Source organism: Varanus komodoensis, unplaced genomic scaffold, assembly GCF_004798865.1.
Source record: "Varanus komodoensis strain SLA01 unplaced genomic scaffold, ASM479886v1 scaffold91, whole genome shotgun sequence".
NCBI classification, from domain to species: domain Eukaryota; kingdom Metazoa; phylum Chordata; class Lepidosauria; order Squamata; family Varanidae; genus Varanus; species Varanus komodoensis.
Window position 1 is genome coordinate 931,598 of NW_025336610.1, and position 23,929 is coordinate 955,526.

General features: G+C 61.2%; 1 protein-coding gene across 3 annotated transcripts in view; it reads left to right on the forward strand.

The window, feature by feature from the left end:
- Window positions 1-227: 227 nt before the first annotated feature.
- ARAP1 (ArfGAP with RhoGAP domain, ankyrin repeat and PH domain 1) overlaps window positions 228-23,929 on the forward strand; it is an 86,071-nt gene continuing 62,369 nt past the window's right edge. For 2 of the 3 annotated variants that reach the window (XM_044418542.1, XM_044418544.1), the window contains exons 1-2: window positions 18,947-18,990; window positions 20,938-21,728. In XM_044418542.1, the coding sequence (XP_044274477.1) occupies window positions 21,013-21,728 (716 nt within the window). In that variant the 5' untranslated portion in view covers window positions 18,947-18,990; window positions 20,938-21,012. Of the gene's footprint in view, window positions 262-18,946; window positions 18,991-20,937; window positions 21,729-23,929 lie in introns of those variants that run through there. The other variant, XM_044418543.1, reaches the window with a different exon arrangement.

The following is a 23,929-nucleotide window of genomic DNA, read 5'->3' on the forward strand; positions in this document are numbered from 1 at the left end:
GCCGGCTGCCGGGGCCCTCCCGAGGCCAGTGCCGAGGCACCGCCCTTCCCGCCGTGCACCGAGCGCCTTGCAAAACGGCCTGTGCGCCCGTTTGCTGTTTTGTTCTCTCTCTCTCTGCAAGTTCCTCATCTGTGGTTTCAGCCACTGGAAAGGTCTCGTAATCAGAAACTCCCCAGCTGCTTGCGGACGTGCTGGAGGTGCGAGGAAGGGGCGTGTGAGGCGCAGCCCGAGGGGCTGCCGGCGCTGGCGGTGGGTGCGGAGGTTGGTGCTGGGCCTCGTGTGGCTGTCAGGTGGCGTGCCGCGCGTGTTTCCCCAGGGCTGGAGGGCGTGGGGCGCGCAGCTGAGATCCTTCCGTGCGGTGCAGGAGTTTCCCAACTGCATTCAGGGCGAGGGAGGTCTCTGAGCCGGAGGCTCCGTCCAAAAGCACACCCTGCGGGCAAGGAGCCTCGAGAGCCGGGAAGCACTGCTCCCTTGCGTTGCTCTGGGCGACTTTGCACGGAATGGCTGGCAGCTTTCACCCTGGGGCTCGCTTTGGATTAGGGATGCGTGGAGCTGGCCTTCCCCCTCGCCGCTCAGATCGCTCCATGGAGCGGACGGACGTTGGTCCCCTTGAAGTTCTTGGGCTGGTTCACGGAAGGAGCCTCAGAATAGGCATCCGGTTGTGCTTCAGACGGAATTTGCCCCCGCTCCAAATTTTGGCACGGGAGGCCGGGAAGAGCCCCCTCGCCCTGTGACCTTCTGGGGACTGTCACAAATGGTGAGAGCCAGCGGGCGTAAAGATCAGTGTTGGGCGAGGCGGCGAAGCTTCTTCCTCTGATTGGATTCCGTTTCTCCCCGGTGAAATGGCTTGGCGGTTTCGGGCTTGTGAGCGTGTTTTCACTTCCTGCTGCCAGGCGTGCCCTTGGTGCCGTGCCCGTGCCGTCCGGCCTCAGTGGGCATCCTCCTCTGCTCTCGATGGCGTGGGCTGATGCCCTCGGCTCCAGGACAGTGTCGCCTCGCCTCGCCTCCGCAAGAGCTCTTGCACTTGCCTGCACGGCAAACAGCAGCCCAGCCAGCCGCGGCCTCCTCGGTGGTGGCCCTCTGTCAGCCCCTTGGCCACTGTCTCCCTGCGGCCACTTGCCCCGCAGGGCTTCAGCCGGGGAGGGAGCTCCAGCCCTTCCTGGAGGTGGGGCGGGGAGCTCTGGCATGGATAGCCATGGCCCCTTGTTGGCTGGCTGGCTGGCTGTTCTTGGGGAGATTCGGGGGAAGATTCTGCCTGCCACGCACCTACGGAAGGCTCGGGGCCTTGCCGGAACGTCAGAGGCGTGGGTGCGTAAATTGCCTGGGCCTTTGGTACCCCCTTGAGCTCCCTGGTTCCGCTACAGAGAGAAACTGCAGGGAGGAGGAGAGAGGCTCTGCGCCCTGCGCCCGGTCGCGTTGTGGACTTGGTAGAGAATGCGCCGCGTTGCATCCAGCTGGTCTGAGGAGCAGGCCTGGCTTGGACTGCCCTGAGCAGGAATCCATGGGTTCACCCCCGCTGTGATGGCATGAACATTTCTGCCTTTCTGGATCCTGGATTCCCCCCCCCCCCCCGAGAAATAGCTAAATCAGGTATTTTCTGATGCACAGAGAAAATTCTGCACTGCCTTTGTTGGTGAACTCCGTCAGGTCCAGTGTGTTCCCCTTTCATCCCACTCTCTTAGTGTGGTTTACGTCCTACGTGGGGGAAAGTCTCTCTCACTTCTGGTTCTTTCGCAAGCACTGCATAGGTCAAGGCAGGTCCCTGCAGGCGGCTCAAGTCCAAGGGTTAAGAGAGTATTTCCAGGAAGCCTCCTGCCCGCCCTTGGCGGCACCTGCTGGTTGTCTCCAGGGCTCTCCTTGCAGACAGAAACATGCCTCACTTGGAAAAGCCCTCTGCACCTGTGCACTTGCCCCCCGCCCTGCCCAGGGGGATTTTGTGCAGCCACCGCCACGAGGTGTGCCACGGAGATCGTCTGGGAATGCGTGGGAGGCCTCTGATGGGCTTGCTGGGCAAACATGCCCGCCCTCTCGCTACGCTGCAGAGAGTCTTGTGATATCTTGAAGGAGATCAGGTTTATTGTGGCTGTAAATGCGCCTCCCCGGAGGTGCTGCAGGAGCCTTTGGTGCCTGTGCACCAACCAGCCGATGGATCTCTCCGCTGGGATTGCTCTCGGATCCTGCTCTAACAGTCGGGAAATTTTTCCTGGTATCTATCCAGAACCCGGCTTCCTGTAGCGGAATTCCTTGTCCTGCACTCTGGGGTAGTCGAGAAGAGATCCTGGCCTGCGTCTTTGCGGCAGCCTTTCAGGGGCTTGCGGAGTCCTGCCCTCCTCGGTCTTCTCTTGTCCAGGCTGAACAGGCCCGGTTCTCGCCATCTCTCCTCAGAGGGCCTTGTCTCCAGTCCTTGCTGCCCTCCGCTGAGCCCCTTCCCGCTGGTCTGCATCTTTTTTAATCCGTGGTGCTGAGAACTGGACGCGGGACTCTAGATGAGGCCAAACCGGTACTAGCTAGAGGGGAACTAGTATTTACCACGATTTGCACAGTAGTTCTGTTAATGGAGCCCAAAGCAGTGTTTGGCTTTTTTTCCAGCTGCGTCACATTGTTGGCTCATATGCAGCTTATGATCGGCCACAACTTCAAGATCCTGCTGGACCTGCCCTTTCTCCCCTTTGAATTTCATTCTGTTGTTTTCAGTGCAGCGCCCCAACCTTTCAAGATCGCCTTGACTTTCCTTTCTGTCTTCCAGGGTATCAGCCTTCCCCCCGCTCCCCAGTTTTGTGGTATCTGCAAACCTGGCGCTGGTTCCCTGCTCTTCCTCATCCAAACCGTTGCTGAAAGCGTTGCGGGGCCAGGACTGACCCCTGCGGCGCCCCATCTGTCGCCTCTCCCCAGTCTGTGTCCGATCCAGCAGCCAACGGTGGGGCCACGTGACGGGGGTTCCGCCCGACCCATTTTAGCTGGCCTGTTCGTCAGGAGATCATGCGGCACCTTGTCTAGAGCTTCGCTGGAGTCGAAATGGATCGTGTCCTCAGCTTTCCCACCGGCCATCAGGGAGGTTACCCAGTCAAAAGATGAACTGAAGCGTGGGTAGCTCCTCGGTGGCTCCAGTTAGACACACAGAGACCGAGCGAGCAAGAAGGGGTCTCCCGGGCCATCTAGTCTGACCCCCGGCCCCAGCTGGCCCCGCTCATGACATGCCCGCCGTGGCTCTTAGATGATGAGGCTGAGGCCATGGGCCATTTCGATTCGCTCACCTGCCGAACCTCCTGGGCTGGCGAATGGGGGGCCCAGGCAGTCCGGGCTCCAGGCCCCACCATGCCTGGAGGGTTGCTGGTGGCTTGGGCCAGTCTTCCTTTCTCAGCCTAACCCACCTCACAGGGTTGTTGTTGTGAGGCTGAAACGGAGCTCTGCGCGCCCCCTTGGGTTCCTCACAGGAGGAAGAAAGCCTTCCTTGTTCTTCTACTGCCTTACGCAATATAACAACAAGTAAGGGCGTGAATCATGCAAACTTATCCCGGAGATGGAGCGGAGTGGACTGTGAGAGCCAAGCCCGGGGCGTGTGGGCAGGGCTGCCCCGGCGCTTTTGCAGGCCGCACCCTTGGCCGCTGGGGGAGTAAGCCCCCGGGTGGGCCGGTCTCGCCCTCCGCGGGCACACTTCCGCCAGGCAAACTGGCTGGGACAGGAAGTTGCCCGGGACGGGGAGCGGGCTCCCTGGCCATGCTGGGCGGCCAGCCCGGCCCCGAATGAATCCCCCATGGGCTGTCGACTCGTCCTTAAAATGCCACCTCCTCCTCCTCTCTCAAGCATGTGCGTGCAAGAGGAAGCGCCAGCGCTCACGTGAGGTGGCGCATGCAAATAGCCCCGAGTTAATTTAGGGCTGCCTCCGCCACGAAGGGGCAGCGTGGCCGGTGGACCGGAATGCCCCCATCGCGCCAGGGGCACGGCTGCCGCCCCGGCTGCCCCTCCCGGGGGCCCCCTTGCCAGGCGGGCCCAGCAGCGGCCTCTTACCTGTGCAACAACGGGGGGGGGGGGGCGTATGTGGGTTGACCCTTTTGTGCACGCCCAGCCTCCTCGTAGGGGTGGGAGAGCAGCCTGGGTCGGAGCCGGCCGGCCGCCTCATGCGCTTCTCTGGCCGGCCGGCCCCCTGCCCTGCCTCTCGTGCCTCCAAAGAGACGAGCAAGGGAGCTGTCCCGGAGGGCTGTGCGGGCCCCTGGCACCGTGGCTGTGGCGGACGTGGTCACTCCCCAGGCGGGGTCTAGCTAGAAACAGAGAATCAGAGCGAGTCAGAAGGGGCCTCCCGGGCCATCTAGTCTGACCCCCGAGGACCACCACTGCCAGCGTAAACATCTGGGGCACGTGGAGTGATGAGGAGGAAGGGTGTCTTGGAGCATGTGCAAAGGACTGCCAGGCCGAGGGCCACTGCACTAATAATAGCGTGGTCCCAATCCCTGTGTGGGCACAGAGCAGATCGGGCCCTGTGGGAAGACCCCTTGGCTCCCCTTGTGGGACCCGCGGGGGCGCTGCTGGAAATCGCCACTGGGCCCAGCGCCCTTGGGCCCAGCCTGGGGGGCTGCGGTGGCGAAGCGCCCAGGGGACGCCCCTGCTGGCGGCACAGAGAGTAGCCAGTCCAATCATCCAACACTCTTTGGTGCATGGTGAGTTCCCTCCAGACGTTTCGACCTGCAACGTCATCATCCCTGACCATTGGCCATAGTGGTTGGGGAAGATGGGAGCTGTAGTTCAGAAGCGCTCGGGGTGGGGACAGCTGCCCTGAGGTATAACAGGTTTGGTTTAGGCACACCAGAGAACTGGCATTGGCTAAGCAGTTGGGCAAGATGAACATACAGGCCAGAATCGAATGCAAAGAAAATAGATGAGTTATTCTAATCGCCCAAACTATTTCAGTCCACTCTGCATTGCAAACACCAGGTGAAATCGGAAGGCCTCAGCGTCAGGTTGCAAAGCAGATTGACTCGATTACACTGCACTTTTCCACCAAGAAGGTGGTACTCAGTGTGGCTTACCTTCACAGGAATTATAAAAGCTTCAGGTGGAAAAGTTTTTAAAGCAATGATAAAACACACGCATTTAAAACACAGAATAATGACAGAATAAAAAGAGCAGCTGGCCCGACAGACTTGGAATCGTAGAATCATGGAATAGCAGAGTTGGAAGGGGCCAGGAAGGCCCTCGGGTCCCCCCACCCCACCCAGGTGGCGGTGCGGGTTCTCCTTGAGTGTGTCCAGTGGGGAAACCCCCCCCCCCCCCCGGCAGCTGGTCCCACTCTCCTATTGCTCGGACAGGGAGGAAGCTTTTCCTGATGTCCAGCCTGAATCTGGGTTGTTGCAACTTGACTTGATTATTCAGAGTCCTGCACTCTGGCATCAGCGAGGAGAGATCATGACCTTTCCCTTGTGACAGCCTTTGAGGGACTTGGGGAGGGACACCATGTCCCCCCGCAGTATTCTCTTCTGCGAGAATACTGCCCAGTGCCCAGTTCCCCCAGTCTCTCCTCTCTTGCTTACCTGCCAAAGGTCTGCCGAGCCTCCAGTGGCAGGGAGTTCCACAGGCTCGGTGCCACCCCCAAGGAGGCCTGTCCTGCCCCCCTGCCAACCATGCCTCTGAAGACTGCGGTCCCAAGAGAAGGGCTTCCCCCAAAGGAGCCTGGGGAGGGGGGCTTCTGGGAAGTGTGGTCCCTGGCTGCGGAGGGCCCGGAAGGTCATAGCAGAACTTTGAATTGTGATTGTGTCCCATCTGGAAAGCAAGCGTTTTCTCATTTGTTAAGCAGTCCCATGTCATCCTCCTGCCGGTTCTGCACGTGCTCGGGCAAGGCTTGGTGGGCGGCACCAGGCCTGCAAATTTCGATTAAAGCTCATGGTGGGCAGTCCGGAGTGGTGCTGCCGGAGACACTAACCTGGTGCGTCTGATCACGAAGTCCAAGTGCCACACCGTGGCATCTTTCCCGTGCAGACTGGCATGGGTTACAGCTGGTGGCAACGTTTCCAAGCTCCTGACACTTGGGCGCAGGGTGGGTCAGAGTCGGAGGCATGCTTCCCTCGATGCTCAGAGCTCCCAGGATGCGACCCTCGTGGCGGCCCAGGGGGCACCACCCCACCCAAGACACAGCCCACCCTCCTCGTGGCCCAGGGCTCCTGCCAGCCAGAGCACCAGCGCATCTGCCAGGGATCTGGCTTGGGGGACTCCTACCGCTCACCCCTGGGGTCCTGCCACCGGCCCTTGTCTTCAGGGGGACCCACGGCACCTGCGGGAGGCCCCTGCTCCACAGCTCGGAGTGGCACGGAGGAGCTTAATACTCAGGGCCCGTCTCTGTCCCCCTTTGCCTCATGTGCGGCCGTTGGGGCTGCTGGTGCGTGTTTTTTCGGGAAGCCCAAGCTGACCAGCCACAGAGAGTTTCTTCAGGCCAAATTGCAAAGTGCAATAGAAGCACCTTTTCAAAGGCACGATTTTGCTCCGAAGCAAAAGCAGCTGTGGATTCAGTCCAGAAAATGTACCTCCAGTCGGGCGTGGGCTCGCACGGGCGCCACTGCCACTTGCGGGTGCCACACGTGGCTCGCGGGAAAGCGTTCTTTGCAACGAAGAGTAGCTTGGGGGGATAGCCTTGCGTGGCAGAACACTTCTCTCTCCATCTCTGTTCTGAGCTCCCCTTTTCTTAGAAATTCTTGCAGCGCCTCTTCTTAAGTCCCATACAAAAGCTTTTAATGCCGGTTTCTTAATCCTGGGCAGGAATGCATTTTGAGAGGGTTTGGTGTAGATTTCTGGCTGCCCAGAGGCACCATCTAAATCGAAGCAGGGAGAAAGAAAGAAGCGTCCCCCCCCCCCCGGTGTGGCCCGCTGTGGCGTAGGTGACCCTGCATCGATCGGGAAGGGTGGAGCAGGACCCCTGCTCAGCCCTGGGCGGAGGAGCGTCCTCTTCTGCCGGTTCTGTATTTCTTCCCCTGCCTGCTAGAATCGTCAAAGTTGGCGGGATTTGCCTGCTTGCCTTGCAGTCGTGGGGGCAGCGGCCGGGACTCCGCGTGGGAGCGCTCTGCGCTGCAACCGTCTGTTGCAGGCCCCGCTTGTCCGCTAGCACTCTTTGCGTGGAGACGTAGGATCACACGCTTCCCACCTTCAACAGGGACGGGATTCTGCCTCATGTTCAGTCATCATCCCTTCTATTCGATTTCTTTTTTAGTGATAGCACTCTTGCCTCCGGCTCCGTTGGAGAGACAAAGTCCTCACACCCGGCGTTGGGGGACGCTCCCCGTGGCTGTGCTGTTGGCACGGAGTGCGACCCTCACTGGGCGCATCGCCAAAGGGGTGCCCCCCAGCGGCTCTGCAGCCGTGACGTGGCACCCCCAGCCCTTCCGAGGGGGAGCGGGGAGGGCCTTGTCGCTCGGGTCCCCAGCGGCGCTGTGTGGAGACCAGGCCTGTGGCCAGCTCTTCCGTGGGAGGGGCCGCTCCACCCAGGGATGGCATCTTTCTGGTTCCCAGCATTCTTCACATCTGCGGCTGCCCACACCCCACGGAAATTGCGCCATGTTTGTTCACGGGAACCTCTTTGGGACGTCCGTGGGGTGCGCGAGCCTTCATGACGCTGGCCAGCTTCCTTTTTCTAATCCCTCCCTCCTTCAGATTAGATGCATGTGGGAGAGATCTCTGGTCGGCCTCTGCGATCGCCTTGGGTGAGCGAAAGGCCACTTGGGAGAGCAGAGTTCTCGGTAGGTGAATGGCCAGAGACGCGCCCCCCCGCCCCCCGCGCTGCAGCGGGCACGTCGCGCTTGGTTTCGTGCGCTTCGGCTTTGCGTGACGGGCACCGGGGTGGCATGGATTTCATACGAGCCGCTCTGGAGCCCTTTTGGCTGAGGAGCGGCATAAAAATTCTTCAAGGACGGGAGTAGATATTCACTGGCCGGCACTTGCTTTAAAGTACAGATACTGTGACCATTGGCACCAGTTTGGGCTTTCGAAATTGTGCAAGTCGTCAGCCTGGCAAAAGTTGCAGACGTTGCAAGACACACGGACTTCAGAGGTGGTTCACTCCTGGCGCCCCGTCGCCTCTTAGGTGGCCCTGCGGCAGAAGAGGAAGGCGGGACGGGGCCGCAGGGCCGGCTCCTGGGGGCTGCCGGGGCCAGACGTGACATCCTCCTGCCGCAGCGGGTGAGTCCACGTGACCCCGGAGCATTCCTCAAGGCCTTGGGCTGAGGATCGGTGCCGGCGCGACCCGAGTTGACAGGCGCGCGGTTTGCAATCAGCTGCCAAACTGGCAGTGGAAAGTGCGTGATGGGTGCACTGCGCCCATGCCAGCCCGTCTTGATCACATCCTCCAGCACACCGGGGACTCGGGGTTTTGATGTGTTTCCCAGGCCTCCGGCTCTGCCGTGGGAGCTGCTGGGCTGACCTGCCCATGTGTCCAGCCAGAAAAGCCCAGCTGGCCTGGCTGAGTGCTGCGGGGGCCGTGCAGGAGCAGAGAGGAAGCTGAAGCAAGCGGAACCGGGAATACTCCCAGTTTCTGACGGGAATAACCGCCCGCTGGTGCTGCTGCTCCATGGAGAAGACGGTCTAGGCAGGCCATGCGAGGGAAAGTTGAGGGCAGGAGGCAGTGAAAAGGGCTGGTCACGGGCCGGATCGATTCTGTAACGTGGGCAAGAGCTGAGCAGGGCTGTCCGGGGGGAGCCATAAGCGGGGGGTGATGTGGCAGCGTGCAGCAGTGGCGATTCTGCCTCGGCACGGCTGTTGGCTCCGTCTTCACACACGCGCGTGGCCCGGATTTGGCCTGCAGCCGGCTCCTGTGCTGGCGAGGGGGCCTGGTGCCAGGATCCCTCCGCTGGCGCGGTGCAGATGGGCACCGCAGTTCCCTCTGCCAGAGCCTGCAGGACCAGAATCCGTCCTGCCGGGCCCGGCCGGGGCCAGAGCCGTGCAGCCACGCAGCACGGCCGGGCGCCCCAGGAGGCGCTGGGAAAGGGCTCCGCTCAGCCTGGCGCAGCAGCAGAGTCCTCGGGGCATTAGCGCCGTGCCCCGGCCCTGTGCCCCGCCTTGCCTCGCCTCGCCTTGCCGCTGCCGGGCCTCTTCCTCTTCGGGTGACCACATCGTCTGCTGAGCCTCACACCAGCCCTGCCGTGCCGATGGGGCGGCCCCTCGCGGTTGCCCAGAGCCGAGTGGGTGGGTCCATCAGGGATCCCACAGTCCTTGGCTGGCATCACACAGTCGCTCAGGGAGACGTGGTTTTTGTCGTCCACGGAAGGCCGCGCATGCCTATATTTAAGGACAGTGAGAAAAGCCTCTGTTAGCATCTGGAGCTGCTGAAGCAGCGTTTTCGGGAGTTTATTGGCTGGTACTGATGAGCCGGCAGGTGATGCTGCCCCAGAGGCGGCAGGTCTGGTGCAGAAGGCCGGGGTGGGGAAGCAGTGCTGCGATGCCGTGGCCGGACCCTGCTGATTCCTGGGCAAACTTGGCTAGATCAGAAGTCCAGCCCGGTTTCTGTGTCGCTAAGTGCACCGATGCATTTATCTTTGAGTATCTTTCAAGCAGACCGTGAGCTTGAGAAACGTGTGGTCCGGGGGCTCGGAATCCTGTCGGAGGCAAAGCTCTGCATGCCAAGGTCCCTTCCCCTCGCAGCCGGTGCAGAGAGAACGCTGCCAGCTGCCTGTCCGAGGTTGGGCGCTCGACCTCGGAGAGGCTTCAGGGGGCACTGGGGGGGGGGGAGCAGTGTCTTGTCTCCTCCTCTGCCTCTTTCCTTCCCCTCCAGAGACCCCCACGGAGTCAGCTGTGGGTGGCTGTTGGGCAGACGAGAGGCTCGCAGCTTCTAGGCCGATCGAGGCAGCGAGCGCCAAGCAGGAGTTTCAAGGCCGTGGGGCCCGGCCCACCTTCCTCGCCGGGGTCTCCTCAGCAAAGCAGTTGTCCCCCAGGCCGGGGCCGGGGCCAGGGCCGGGTCCGGGTGTCCTTTCCCCTCCTCCTGCTGTGGCAGGCCTCCATTTTTTGACGTGCCAAGAGGGCCTCAGAAAGTGGAAGTGGCGCCGGCTCAGCGCCAACCGACAGCGGCCCGGCCACGCAAGCGCCGACTTGAAGCTGGGCCTGGACTGGAATCACGAGGTTCCCTTTTTAAAGAAGGGACAAACCGAGCACGGCGCCTTCCCCGCCAGGGCCCCTGTTGCCGCAGGCGCCTCGCCCCGTGCCCCGCGGCCCTGGCTGTGCTTTTCCGCGCACGTGACGCAGGGCGCTGGGCTGAGCGGGGGCGAGGCTGGGGGGCGCAGGCGAGATGTCGAAAGGGTCTCCAGCGAAGCCTCTGAAGGGCATGTCGGTGCCTCAGCATCGGGGCTGGCAGCCCCAGCTGTCAGGATCTGGGCTGCTCTGGTGCGACCCCCGCGTATTTGCAGAAGCGCTCGGTCTGCTGACGAGCCCCGGCTGTGTGGGAGCGGGCTCTCCCTCCAGAGCTGGCTGCAGCAGCCGCCAGGTTCCTGCACCGCCTCCGGGTTCCTGCACTGCCTCCTGCCTCACCGTGTTGCCTCAGCAGCACAGGTCCTCCGGTTGGCCGCACCCAGCCCGACCTTTCCCGCTCCGGCTCCGGCTCCGGGCTCCTTTCCGTGTTGCTTTGCCGTCATGCCTGCCTCTTGGCTCACCCGTGTGGCCTGCCGCTCCATGTGGCCTCAGTGAGGCCGGGCGTCCAGCCAGCCGGGTGGCAGCTCCCGCATCTCGCATCTCGTCTCGCGTGTCTTGCCCCGCCGTGTAGAGGACGGCAGGTCCGTGCTGCAGGTCTTGCTGGGCTGTGGATCCTGCCGGGCCGGGTCTCCCACCCGCGTATCTGCTCCAAGGTACCTGCACCTTGGAGAATCCTGTGCCGCCTTCTCTCCAGAGGTGCGGGGCACCTTCCTCCCAGGCAGTGCTTGCGCTGTTCCGGAAACCTTGCCCCAGATCTGTAAGAGCCGATGGCAGAAAGTGCCCTTTTGCACATGCTCAGAGGAACCATTCTTGTGTATGTATTCTGCACTTGCAGGCTGTTCTGGGGCGAGGGGCTGCCTCTGGAGAGAAGAGATGATCCTGACAGGCCAGATTCTAAGGGTATCTCGGGGAAGAGACACAGTAATTATGGGAGATTTCAGTCTCCCGGATATTACTTGGGAGACTCACTCGGTGGTGACAGCCAGGTCACGTTGCTTCCTAGAGGCTATAGAGGGAGGGTTTTTCACACAGAGGGTCCGAGAGGCGACGAGGGGGGGAAACATCCTTGACTTGGTCTTGAGCAACAGGGAGGAGCTGATAGATGAGTACAGATTAGGGGAGCTCTGGATGCAAGTGATCACTCCATCCTTTGCTTGGAGATCAGGGGACTGCGGACGGGCAGCAGGTCGAGCACTAGAAGCTGGGACTTCAAGAGGGCCAACTTTGGCCAACTGAAGGCCAGACTGGGGAAAGTCTCCTGGGACAGGTTACGGGAAGGCAAGCGAGTTGAGGAGGGGTGGATGGCACTCAAAAGGGAGGTTTTGGAGGCGCAAGCCTTGACGATACCTCTAGTCAGTAAGGTGGGGAGGCGGAGGAGAGCGCTGCCATGGATGCAAAGGGAGGTGGTTAGAGCAATTAGACGAAAGAGGAACCTCCGCAGGAAATGGGTACTGGGGCAAATAGACAAAAGGGTATACTGGGAGGAGGAGGCCTGTTGCAGAAGGATTCTTCGCAAGGCTAAGACTGATTACGAGCTGAGACTTGCCAAGAATATCAAGAGCAACAAAAATGGCTTCTTTCAGCATGTAAATAGGAAGAGGAAGGGGAGACAAGTGGTGGGACCACTAAATAAGGAGGAAGGAGATCCAGTGACTGATACGAGGGAACAGGCACAGATGCTAAATGAGTATTTTGCCTCTGTGTTCCCCCCAAAGCAGGACGGGGAAGATCCGCATAGGAGATTAGATGAGGCCAGGGTATTATTATTATTATTATTATTATTATTATTATTATTATAACATTTCTATGCCGCCCCTTGCCGAAACCTCGGGGCGGCTTACAACATGATAAAATACATTGAAATACAATAGTACATAATAAATTACCATTAAATATAACAATACAAAAAATACATTGATTTACAAATACAAAATTAAAATTATCAGTATAAAATAAAAATATAGGAGGAGAAAGAGAAGGAAGAAGAAGTTGCCCAGGCCAGATCATATGTTTTAACAATTGAAATGATGTTTAAATAAAAAGGTCTTTACCTGGCGCCGAAAAACCAGTAACGACGGTGCCAGGCGGACCTCTTTGGGGAGTGAATTCCATAGGTTGGGCGCCACCGCAGAGAAAGCCCTCCTCCGGGTACTTACTCTCCTAATTTCTTTCATGGAGGGTTCCCGGAGAAGGGACTCTCCCGCAGATCTCAAAGGGCGGTCGGGCATATACGGACGTAAGCGCTCGTTCAGGTAGCCAGGACCCAAGCCGTTTAGGGCTTTGTAGGTCATAATCAACACCTTGAATTGGGCCCGGGCTTCAATGGGAAGCCAGTGAAGCTGATGGAGGACTGGAGTCATGTGAGCATAACGCCCCGTCCCCGTCAGCAACCTGGCAGCTCTATTTTGTACCAATTGAAGTGTTCGGACTGTCTTCAGGGGAAGCCCCATGTAAAGCGCGTTACAGAAGTCTAGGCGGGAAGTCACCAGCGCGTGTGTCACCGTCGCCAGGCAGTCGTATTCCAGGTAGGGGCGCAGCTGATTAATCAGCCAAAGCTGAAGGAAGGCGTTCCTCGCTACCGCTGTCACCTGAGCTTCCAAAGAAAGCTCCGGGTCGAGGAGTACACCTAAGCTGCGGACCTTATCCCTAAGAGGGAGTGTTGCACCATTAAGGACCAGGTCAAATCCACCCTCTCCGAAACCCGATCCGCCAACCAACAGGACCTCCGTCTTGTCTGGGTTGAGTTTCAGTTTATTGGCCCTCATCCATTCCCTTACCTCGGCCAAGCACCAGTTCAGCACAGCCACTGCCTCATCTGGATTAGTGGAGAATGAGAGGTAAAGCTGGGTATCATCAGCGTATTGATGATTCCGCAGCCCACACCTCCTGATGACCTCTCCCAGTGGTTTCATATAGATGTTAAATAGCAGAGGGGATAGAATGGAGCCCTGTGGTACCCCATGGCATAGCTGCCATGATGTAGAGACATGGTCCCCCAGCACTACCTACTGGAATCGACCGTCGAGATAGGAGCGGAACCACTGCAAAGCAGTGCCTCCAACCCCCAATCCCGCAAGTCTATCCAGAAGGATACCATGGTCGATGGTATCGAAAGCCGCCGAGAGGTCCAGAAGAACCAACAGGGATGTACTCCCCCTGTCCTTCTCCCTGCACAGGTCGTCGTACAGGGCGACCAAGGCAGATTCAGTACTGTACCCGGGTCTGAAGCCGGACTGAAAAGGATCCAGATAATCAGTTTCCTCCAAGAGTGCTTGGAGTTGTCCCGCCACCACTCGCTCCAGCACCTTGCCCAGAAACGGGATGTTGGCCACAGGTCTATAGTTAGTGGCCATCTCTGGATCCAGTGACGCTTTCTTCAGGACCGGTCGTATTACCGCCTCCTTTAAAGGGGCAGGCACTCGACCCTCCCTCAGAGAAGCGTTAACCACTTCCAAAATCCAGGTCCCAATCCCGTGCTTGGAGTTATTAGGGGCACAGATTAGAGTCACCCCCCCTAGAGTCTTAGGGGCACAGATTAGAGTCACCCCCCCTAGAAGTTGAGGGGCTCCTCAGGGCATTGGACATTACAAAGGCGCCAGGCCCTGATGGGTTACACCGGAGAGGGAGTTGGCAGGGGTTCTCTCACGCCCGCTGGCCTCCATTGTTGAGGCCTCGTGGAGAACGGGTGAAGTTCCAGAGGACTGGAGGGTGGCGTCAGTGGTTCCAGTTTTCAAAAAGGGTAGTAGAAAGGACGTGGGGAATTACAGACCTGTTAGCCTTACGTCCATTGTAGGAAAAACAATGGAAAGGCTCATAATAGAGAGAGATCTAGTGATGCTAGATAGGGAAGGGAGGCTGGCAGCCACACAACACGGCTTCCGCAAAAACAGGTCCTGCCAGACAAACCTGGTGGAATTCTATGACAAGGTTTCGAGGTGGCTGGATGGAGGGGATGCAGTGGATGTGGGTTACCTGGATTTCAGCAAGGCCTTGGACAAAGTGCCCCATGATATCCCGGTGGAGAAACTGAGGCGTTTTGGGATAGACCAATGCAGTGTCTGGTGGATTAGGGCATGGCTAATTGATGGAAAGCAGAGGGTAACCATTAGTGGGGAATCATCGGGATGGCGGCCAGTGACGAGCGGGGTCCCCCAGGGCTCTGTCTGGGGCCGATCCTGTTTAATCTTTTCATTAACGACATGGAAGAAGGGGTGAACAGTCTGCTGATCAAATTCGCAGACGACACTAAAACTGGGGCAGTGGCCACAACTGAGGAGCAGGTACTCCAGATCCAAAAGGATCTGGACAGACTATGGAAGTGGGCAGGAGACAACAGGATGGCGTTCAATGTGGATAAGTGCAAGGTCTTGCACTTGGGGCATAGGAATGGGTGTCATAAGTGCAGGTTAGGTGACAAGTGGCTGGAGAGCAGCACTTGTGAAAGGGACCTCGGGGTGCTGGTCGACTGCAGGCTAAACGTGAGCCAGCCACGTGATGCGGTGGTCAAGAGGGCGAACGCCACCCTTGGTTGCATAGCCAGAAGTATGGCTTCTAGATCAAGAGAGGTATTGCTGCCACTGTACATGACTCTGGTGCGCCCGCAACTGGAGTATTGTGCTCAGTTTTGGGCCCCTCATTGCAGGAAGGATATAGCCAGGTTGGAGTCAGTGCAGCGAAGGGCCACAAGGTTGGTGGCCGGTTTGCAGGGGAGGCCAGATGAGGCGAGACTGAGGGAACTGGGTCTCTTCAGCCTGGAGGAGACTCAGAGGGGATCTGTTTGTGACATGCAGGTATGTGAGGGGGTGTCACACGGAGGTGGGGAGAGGCCTGTTCTCCCCTGCAGAGGAAGGCAGGACGCGCTCCAATGGAGCAAAGCTCGGGGAACCAGGCTTCCATTTCGATGCCAGGAAGCACTTTCCAACAGTCAGGACCCCGAGGGTGTGGAATGGGCTTCCACGGGAGGTGGTTGAGGCCCCATCGGTGAGGGTGTTCAAGGATAGGCTGGATGTGCACATGGTGGGCACGTTGTGAGTGGAGCCAGCTGGAGCCGGGGGTCAGACTAGATGGCCCGGGAGGCCCCTTCTGACTCGCTCTGTTTCTCTGTTTCTGTGAAGGGGGGCAGTTGAGAGAGGCGCCTCCCAGCTGACCCTGCTCTGCTGCTTCTACTGACTGCCGAGTTCTCAGGGGAATGACCTCCTGTGCGGGGGTGGGGGGGGTGGGGAGGGCTTCCTGCTTGCCTGTTTGCGTTTGCTCTTCTGCTTTAACTGCCACTGGACCACGTGGGGCGTGCGATGGAAGGGGCCAGAGTGACTTCCAGCGTTCAGAACGAATCCGTCGCTGCAAAGATCCGTCCGCATGTGAGCGCTCCAACTTTCAGGAACCTGAATTCGCTGAGAGCACGTCATTTTGCCCTGCGTTCAGCAGAAGTCCAGAGGAAATGTTCTGCCCCCGCCGTGGCGCTTGGCAAGCTCTCCCCCTCCCCTCCCCTCCCCTTGCGGCTCCCCCTGCCCCGTAGGTCCCGGCAGAACCCCTGTTCTGGGCTCCAGTAACAGCAGGTGCGGCAGGTGCACCTGAGGGGTGAGTTCTGTGGGTCGGGGCAAGGCCCCATCATGCCCGCCGCCTCTTTCCCCGGAGCTTGGCCAGGCACGTCTGGCAAGCCCCCAAGTGGCGCGCCAGGGCAGCAGCCCTGCCCCCCGCAGCCCCGCTCCCCAGAGCAGACACGGGGAGCGTTGCCCTTGTGTGCCGCCCGGGGGCAGCCTTTCGCCCCATTCGCACCCCCATGCATCCTGGGAGCGCTGCAGAGCATGCTGGGATGGGTGGGCGACAGGCCCCGGCAAGGGGAGTGGGGAGGAGGAGCCCACCTGGGGGGCTCTGGCCCCGCTTCCTGCATTCAGTCAGAGGATGACGATGGGACCCGCCTGCTGGGGCGCCATCCAGCGGGGGGCAGGCAAGGGAGCCCCAGGCCTGGCGGAGGCGGCCTGCCTTTTAATCAGCGGGGTTCGGCAAGGAGCGAGCGCGTGGAGCATTTCCTGTGGGCGATGGCCGGCCGGCCAGCCGAGCTGGGAAATCAGATGGTTTGCGAGGGGCCCGGCCTCCGCGGGCATCGCTGCTGCTCCTGCCGGGGTGCCCGGAGCTGCGGAAACGTTCTCACTCCCATGAGGAGCGGGCATCTTGCTCAGGCCCCGACTAGCTTCTGTGCTTTCTGTGGGGACCCGCCCGGGCTTATCCAGGCAACACTCAGGACTAGACACTTGCTTTTGCCGCCAGTAGGTCTGAGAATCTCCCAGGCTGAATTTTGTGTCGACACACTACACTGCGGTCGTGGTTTGCGTGTTGCTGTGGACTGTGCACGAGGCTGGATCTTGCCCGCAGCTTGTCACCAAGCGGCACTTCCATTTCTGAAAGGAGCCCGTTCTTCTCCATAAAAGGGCCAAGAAGCTTCCCAGGAGCACGTTCCAAGTCCAAAGGTCGAGCCGGAGAGACTGGCGGTCTTGCTTCTTGGGGAAGCGCGTGCCGCACGCACCCGACCGGGGTACCTGCTGCTGGTTCCGGTACGTGGTGCGCACAAGCAGGCGTTCCCGTGGCTGGGGGGCTGCAGCGTGTGTGCAGGAGAGCGAGAGAGAGAGGCTGAGAGCGGGAGGGGGCGCACACGGGTGACTCGGAAACGTGGCCGGGGCGGATGGCCCGGCCGTGCCTTTCTTGTCTCTCTCCTCGAGACGCTCCCTCGCAGCTTTGCATGACGGCGACCCTGGCATGTTTTGCAAGAGCAGAGCTCTGGGAGGAGGCCAGCCTGGGGGGGAGGGGGGCGAGCGGGCATGGCGTGGGCGGTCTCTCCCCTTCCCCAGGCTCGCCATACCGCTGGCATTTTGGTCGCAGGCCAAGCTTCTGGAGCGCTCGCCGCGCTGGAGGGGTTTGAGTAGCCACTCCTGCCTCCGCTTGGCATATTCTGCAGGCCTGGGAGCTGGGAGGGGGGAGAGGCGGGGGGCGCGAGCTGCGCTGGCATGGGCTGGAGGGAACGGGGGCTTCAGTCCACTTGTGCCACTGGGCAGCGCTGCTCGTGCGGAATTGGGGGACCCGCGTCAGTCAGGCGATGCACGGCAGCGCTCAAGCGCAGGGGGTGAAGTCCGCCGGCTCCTGGTGCAAGGCGCAACGATGACCAGCGCGCACTGGCGCTGGTGCAGATTGGCGCACGCTTCCCCCAGAGGTGGAAAGTGGATCGCACCCGTCCAGGACAGCCTCCTCCAGGACAGAGGGGTTCACAGAAGTCAACGCTCGTGCAAATCCGTGGTGGGTTTCTGTGCTACCCCAAGTGGAAGGAGGAGACGTCCTGGGGGAAGCCCAGCTCCTGGTCGCACCTGGGCGTGTGGCTGGGCGCTTCCGGGGGCGGAGCAAGGAGGGGTGTGGGGCGCTTGCTGGAGAACGGGTTGAATGCGTGGCGGGGCGGGGGGGCACATCTCAGGTGCCCCCAGGCTCGGTCGCCAGCGTTCCCCCCAGACGATCTTGCCTCGGGGAGCTGCTTCCGGGGGGACGTGGCAGCACTTGGCCGCGTGGGCCAGGAGCTTGGCTCGGTCCACGGCAGTCGGGGACTGTGGCTCGGGTGACCCTGGGGGGACACGGAAGTTCTAGGATGGAGACGGGTCGCTTTTCCAGTTTGTAAGAGGAAGTGTGCTGCCTTTCCCCGCGGACTGGTTTTGGGGGCTGTGAGTCCCCATGGGCCACAGTGAATGGGCGGAATCCAAGAGCTGGAGGGCATAATTTTCGAGGCAGAAAACACGATCTATAAGAATTAAAGCTTAGTAAGATCGAGCCGTTAGTGTAAAGCATCCGAAGGAAAGCTGGCGTTTGCGGAGTCAAAGGAACCCTGGCTCCCGGCCTCACAGCTGCAAATGAAAGTGCAGATAAAAAGTAGCTTGGCCAACCTATGGCCATGCTGGCTGGTGGATGATGGGAGCTGGAGTCGAACACATTGGGAGGGTGCTGGGTGACCGAGGCAAGCAGCTCCCCGTGGCCTGCTGGGTGGAGCTGCTCTGAATAGCCGCAGCGCCCACTCAGTCCCACTGTCCCGGGGAGGGCTGTGTCTGGGGACAGCCCCGGGGCTCGGAAATGCTGCCCCTTATTGACTGGGGCGTCGAGGCCCTGCCCGGTTCCCCCTTTATCTTCCTAGGCGACTTGGACTCCACAGCTCCTCAAACAGACGAAACGTTCGGCTGGAGGACTGTTTTCTGGCAGCCCCCAAACAGAGGGCTTTCCTCTGCAAAGCAGGGCACCTGGCCTTTCCGCGGAGGGTCCCAGAGGTGCCTGCGCGTCTCCCTGGGCAAGGCACGGCACACCGGTATTTTCCCCAGGCTGTTGAGCCCAGAGACTGCGGAAGCCGCTGCAGAGGAGTCCGGCACAAACCTCCTTGGGGTCGTCCATGGGCCGAATGCGCCATTAAAGAAAGAGAAGAGGGAGCCGGGGTGTTAGAAAAGCCCTGGGGTATTCCCTGGTGTAATTTTAGAAAGGCAGAAAGCAAATTTTCCGAATCAGATTAGAGGGAAAACTGCATTCACGGGTTGTGTGCGTGCTTCTGTGTGACAGGATTGTGATGAGGGGCCGGTTAGAGGAGAGCTTCATCAGATTGGCAGGAAATCTGAATTCGGGATCTTCTTGCGCTGCTTCTAGGTGACCGGGTTTGCGTGCTCCGGGGGCCTTCGCGGGCGGAAGGCGCGTGGGCGGCCCCGTGGCTCCCTGGTCTGGCGACAGACCGTGTAGATCGGGGGTCCTGCCCGTCCGCCCAGCGCGGATCCTGTGAGCCATCCAGAGCCCCGAAGGGAGGCGTCTCCTCGGCGGTTGGAGGTGAGCATCCAGTCCTCGCCTGGGGACACTGGGGCTTGGGGGTCATGTGGGATCTGGTCGACAGTGCGGACTGTGGGGCACCAGGTTGGAAAAAGCTGCCTGGGGCATGGAAGTGCATGAGGAACACCAAGCGTTTCTGCATTTTCCTCCTTCAGGCTGAAAAACGTGCTTTGGTTTAGGGCAGTGCTAAAGTCACAGGCACCTCTAAGAGAAGAATTCTGTGTCGCTCCACACCCTGGCACAGCCTGTGTTTCCCAGACTGGGAAGAAAAGGAAGCTCCTGAGGGGCTAAAATTCGCTTTGTGGGGTTTGCTACCCAGTCGACCTACTGGGAAGCGAGGGGGTGACTGCCCGGTGCTCAGAGCTTAGGCCTGCTGAGCTGGGGGCCTGCTGGGCCAAGGCGCCACTGCGGCCCGGTCGCCAGATCCCCGGAGAAGGCGGCGCTGCGACCTGACGCCCCCTCTCCGTGCATATTCGCTTCTGCCTGGGAAATGTTCCGGGGGACGCTCATGGCGCAAGCGCTTCAGCCCGGAGGCGGCTTGTCGTGCTTTCCTGAGCCGCTCAGTTGCGGGTCCGACGGCTGCTGCATGTGGTGGGCCCTGCAGTTGGGCTGCGCGATCCATCAGCCTCGGGCCGGGTTCAAGCGGCCCAGAATGATTTTGGCTCCAGGCGAACGAAGGAGGGCCTAAGAAGGCCAAGCTGAGGACGGCCGTCCTCGCCCAGGTGTGCTGCTGTTCCCATCATCCCCAGCCAGTGTGGGGACTGGCAGACCACCCCCTCTGGGAGGCCCCAGCGTGGGGAAGGCCGAGTGGCGTGGAGGGTGTGGGCCGGCAGCCTCGCCTGCAGCCGTGGCGCCACGTTCAGACGGCCAGGCACACTCTGCAAGGGACTCGCCGTCGGAAATGAATAGGAATCTCGGAAGGACGAGGGGAGGAGGCCAGAGGAGCTGCCGGGGTTGCCCTCCGGCCCCGAAGGGTTCCTGCTTTGGACTAGTGGCTCGAGCGGGACGCTTCCTGCGCAGACGCTCGCGTTGCCGCTGACGTGGCCCAGGGGCAGCACGCGCCTTTGGGAAGCAGCGGCGCCTGGGGCGGTTTGTGCAGCCAGAGGCACCCACAAGGTGGTGTTTTGTGACCGGGATGCAACACTTTTGTTTCATGCCAGCCTGTGTCAGATGCTTTAGTGCTGCCTTTCCAGTGGCCTCCAGGGATTAGACTACAACTTCCAGCATCCCCAGCCAGCAGCACAGTATGTGCCGAGTGCTCATGCGCGGGAGGAAACCGTCCACCCCACTGAGGTCCCCAAAGGAAGTTGCTTATGGGCCAAAGTTTGGTTTCAGAATGAATTCTGCTTAAAAACAAAACGGCTTTTCAGTGTTTTGTTTGATACAATAAATGTCCTATTTCAATTTCCTAGATCCCACGAGTACGGAGCTGGACCCCCCTCCCCCCGCCAATGCACTCTAAATGCTGCGGCAGAAGGAGGGGACGTGGGTCTGTGGGACTCTTGTGGGTTCCGAATCCTGGGCCCCCACCGGGAAGGCCCTGCCTCTTGCGCACACGATCTTAGTGGTTGTGGCTGAAGGCAGGCCTTCTGACAGGCTGACAAGCTGCTGGCCGGCCACCGGTGGAACCCCCTGATGCGGAGGCTTGTCTTGCAGTCGCCGTGCCCCCCTGTGCCCCCCGGTCCTGGTGCCAGGAGAAGATGCTCGTTCATTTTGCAGGCCCCTCGGACCTTTCGAGGGCCGATGCGCTGGACCTGTCTCACTCAGCTTTGAGCGGCTGCCTTTGGCTGCCCTTCTCTGGGCGTTGTGTTGTTTTATTGTCGAAATGTCCATTTTTATTGTGCAAACGGTATGGGGATTGGAGGATGGGGTGGAAGGTGCAGGGACTGCGTGTGAGACGGGGCCCAGTGAAGCCGAGTGAAAGCCCTTCTGTGCTTGCTTCTGCAGAACGCGCTTCGGATCTCGGTCCAGCAGAAGTCGGAGGGATGGACTGAACTGGGCGAAGCGCCCCCCCCGGCTGCCATGGCGGACGGGGCGTCCCTGCCCATGGCCGAGTGGCTCCAGGCCCTGCACCTGGAGCAGTACATCGAGCACTTCCAGCGGAACCGCCTGTGGGCCCTGTCGGACTGCCGGCACCTGACGGACGAGGCGCTGACCCACCTCGGGATCCAGCTGCCCGGGCACCGGAAGCGCATCCTCTCCGGGCTGCAGAAGGCCTTCTCGGAGGCCGGCCCGGCCCCGGAGAGGCCCCAGTGCCCCCCGAGGAGACCCGTCCCCATGAAGCGCCACATCTTCCGCACCGGGCCCGCGGCTTCTCCGGCGGAGCAGGAGGCCAGAGGCGAGTCGGCTGCGCCAACGGGCAAGAGGTCGCCTCCCTTGCGGGAGCCGGAGAGCCCGGCGAGCCCCCTCCCCGTGCCGCCGCCCATCCCGCCCAGGACGAGCTGCCACCCGCCGGTCAAGTTCTCCTCTCCTGCTGCCGCTGAGCCCCCCGCAGCCTCTCCCCCGGATTCCACTTGCCTTTTGGACTTGACTCCCCCGCTGCTGCCCCCTCCGCCCGCCGGAGAGCGGCTGAGTCCGGAGACGGCGCCTCGCGAAGAGACGGGGAAGCCTGCGCTGCCCCCCCTCCCTGCCAAGCGCTACCAGATGGAGAGCCAGCCGGCCTTCCAGAGGGGGCCCCCGGTCCCCAGCCGGCCCCCCAGGCTGCCTCCGCGGCCTGCGCCCCAGAGAGCACGAGCCAGGTAAGCACAACGCGGCCACCAGCCGGGCCACGGCGCGGAGCCGCCACCTCGGAGCCGGGGGCGCTTTCCTTGTGCTCCCGCTGCGGCGTCCTCAGTGCGGAGGGTCCCAAGGAAGAGCTGCGCAGGCCTTTGAGGGAGATCCGCAGGCAGGGGCGCCTCTCTGTGTCGGAGGCCGTTGTTGTGTGTGCCGTCGGGTCGTCGCCCACCTCCCGCAACCCTGCGAGTGCGTGTCCTCCGGAGCCGGTCCTGGGCAGCCCCGTGCGGCCACCGCTGCCGCCATGGAGTCCGTCCGTCTGTCTCCTGGCTGGTCTTCCTCGCCTCCTTCTGCCCTTGGCTCCGCTGGCGCGATGGTCTCCTCCAGGGAGCCGTGCCTTCTCATCGTGGGCCCGGCTCTGGGGAAAGGCCGGCCTGCTTGACCTAGGCCCCCTCGCTCGTCCTCCCGTCCACCCGCCCTCCCCACTGGCGTCTTCCGGGTGCGTCGGGCTCAGTGCCACCGCCGTCCAGCGGGGCAGCGTGAGCGGCCGAGGGCGCCAGAGGAGGGGGGCGAAGCTCCAAGGAGGACCGGCGGGCGCTTTGGGCTCCCGGCACGGTCCGGTCCCCTCCGCAGGCTCCCGGCACAGTTCGGAGCCCCGGCCAAAGTGCCGCTTCCGACCCGCGGAGCCTTCCGCAGCCCTTTTGGAGGGCCCTCCTGGCATGGGCCTTCCTGTTCAGTGCAGGTGGCCACTAGAGCATCCTCCAGGTACCTCCTCTGAGGGGGGGCGGGTGGAGGGCCACCAGGGGAACGGCCGGCATCATCCCATGGGGCTGATGGGTGGGGGTTTCGGGTAGATACCAGCGAGGCGGTCTTCGTGCACGATGCACGAGGGAGAAGGCCCTCCGTGGCTCCCCGCCTGGCTGGCCACGTGCTGCCCCCTCGTTCAGGGGGGCCTGCCTGCACACCGGTCGCCGAAGGTCTTGGACCCCCAGCGGGAGGGATCCCGGGGCAGCTGGTTCGCTGCTGTGCATACCGTGTGTTGGCCTAGACCAGCGATGGCGGCGCTTTCAGAGACCGAGTGCTGCAACCCAAAACCCACTTATTTATCGCAAAGTGCCAACGCTGCAATAAAACCTGAAAACTGAGGGTTTGGTTCAGAAAAAACAACTCACAGCCAGTCCAAGCAAATCTATCTATCTATCCATCCATCCATCCATCCATCCATCCTTGGCAGTGCACTGCCTGGCCATGCGAAAGCTCGGACGAGTCGCAGCTGCCGATGGCTTGTGATGCCATCTCCTGGCGCTGCTTTCCGAGCATGTGCATGGCCCCTCTGTGCGCTGTTCAGCGATGCTCGGCTGCTGGGGCGAAGCTGGGGCGACTTGGCTCGCGTGCCGGCAGAGAGGGCCCTGTGTGCCCGCTGGGGCACGCGTGCCATGGGTGCGCCACCGCTGGCCCAGATGGACGCTGGTCTGATGCTGGAGGGCTGTCCTCGTGTTCTGGGTTAGGGTCCGTGGCTGGCCCAAGGGCAGCCGGTGAACCTCATGGCTGCGTGTGGCCCAGAACCCGCCTCTCCTGGATCCTAGCCCAGCACTCTAACCACTAGGCCACAGTCTGCTCATTTTTTGTCGCCGGGGCCGAGACTTTCTTCTTGGCCCCGGGATTTGAGAGCACGTGATCCGGCTTTTCAATGTCGGGCCTTTGCAGATTGCATCCTGGCAGTTCCGTTGTACATCATTTCCGACCGCTTCAGCCTGCTTTAAGGCCGCATGTGTTCGAGGTGTTCCTTGCACACTTCGATAGTTGCTTAGTGCAGAAAAGGAGGGAAGGAAGGGGAAGCTTGGACGAGGCAGTGGGAGGGCACGGCAGACGCGGCCGCTGGCTGAAGGCGGCAGCGCCTGGCCCCTTCCCTGCCCATCAGGGACGGCGCCTGGTCCAGAAGCGGCTTGTTCTGCCCGCCTTTCTCCTGGGGACCGAGCGGGGCGCGCAGGGTGGGGGAGCGCTGTCCGGGGAGGCCGTGCCCCTGCTCGCCCGTCAGCCCTGCGCCCGGGGGGGGGGCACGGCTAGGAGCGGAGTCGCAGCACGGATTGGCACGGCTGCCTGCATTCCTGACCGCCCCCCCCCCGGCACGGTCAGGGTGCCCCCCGCAGAAGGCCTGCTGCGAGATCGAAGCGGAATCGCTCGGAGGGCCTCCTGGTCCGAGAGCGTCTCTCCGGCCAGCGTCTGG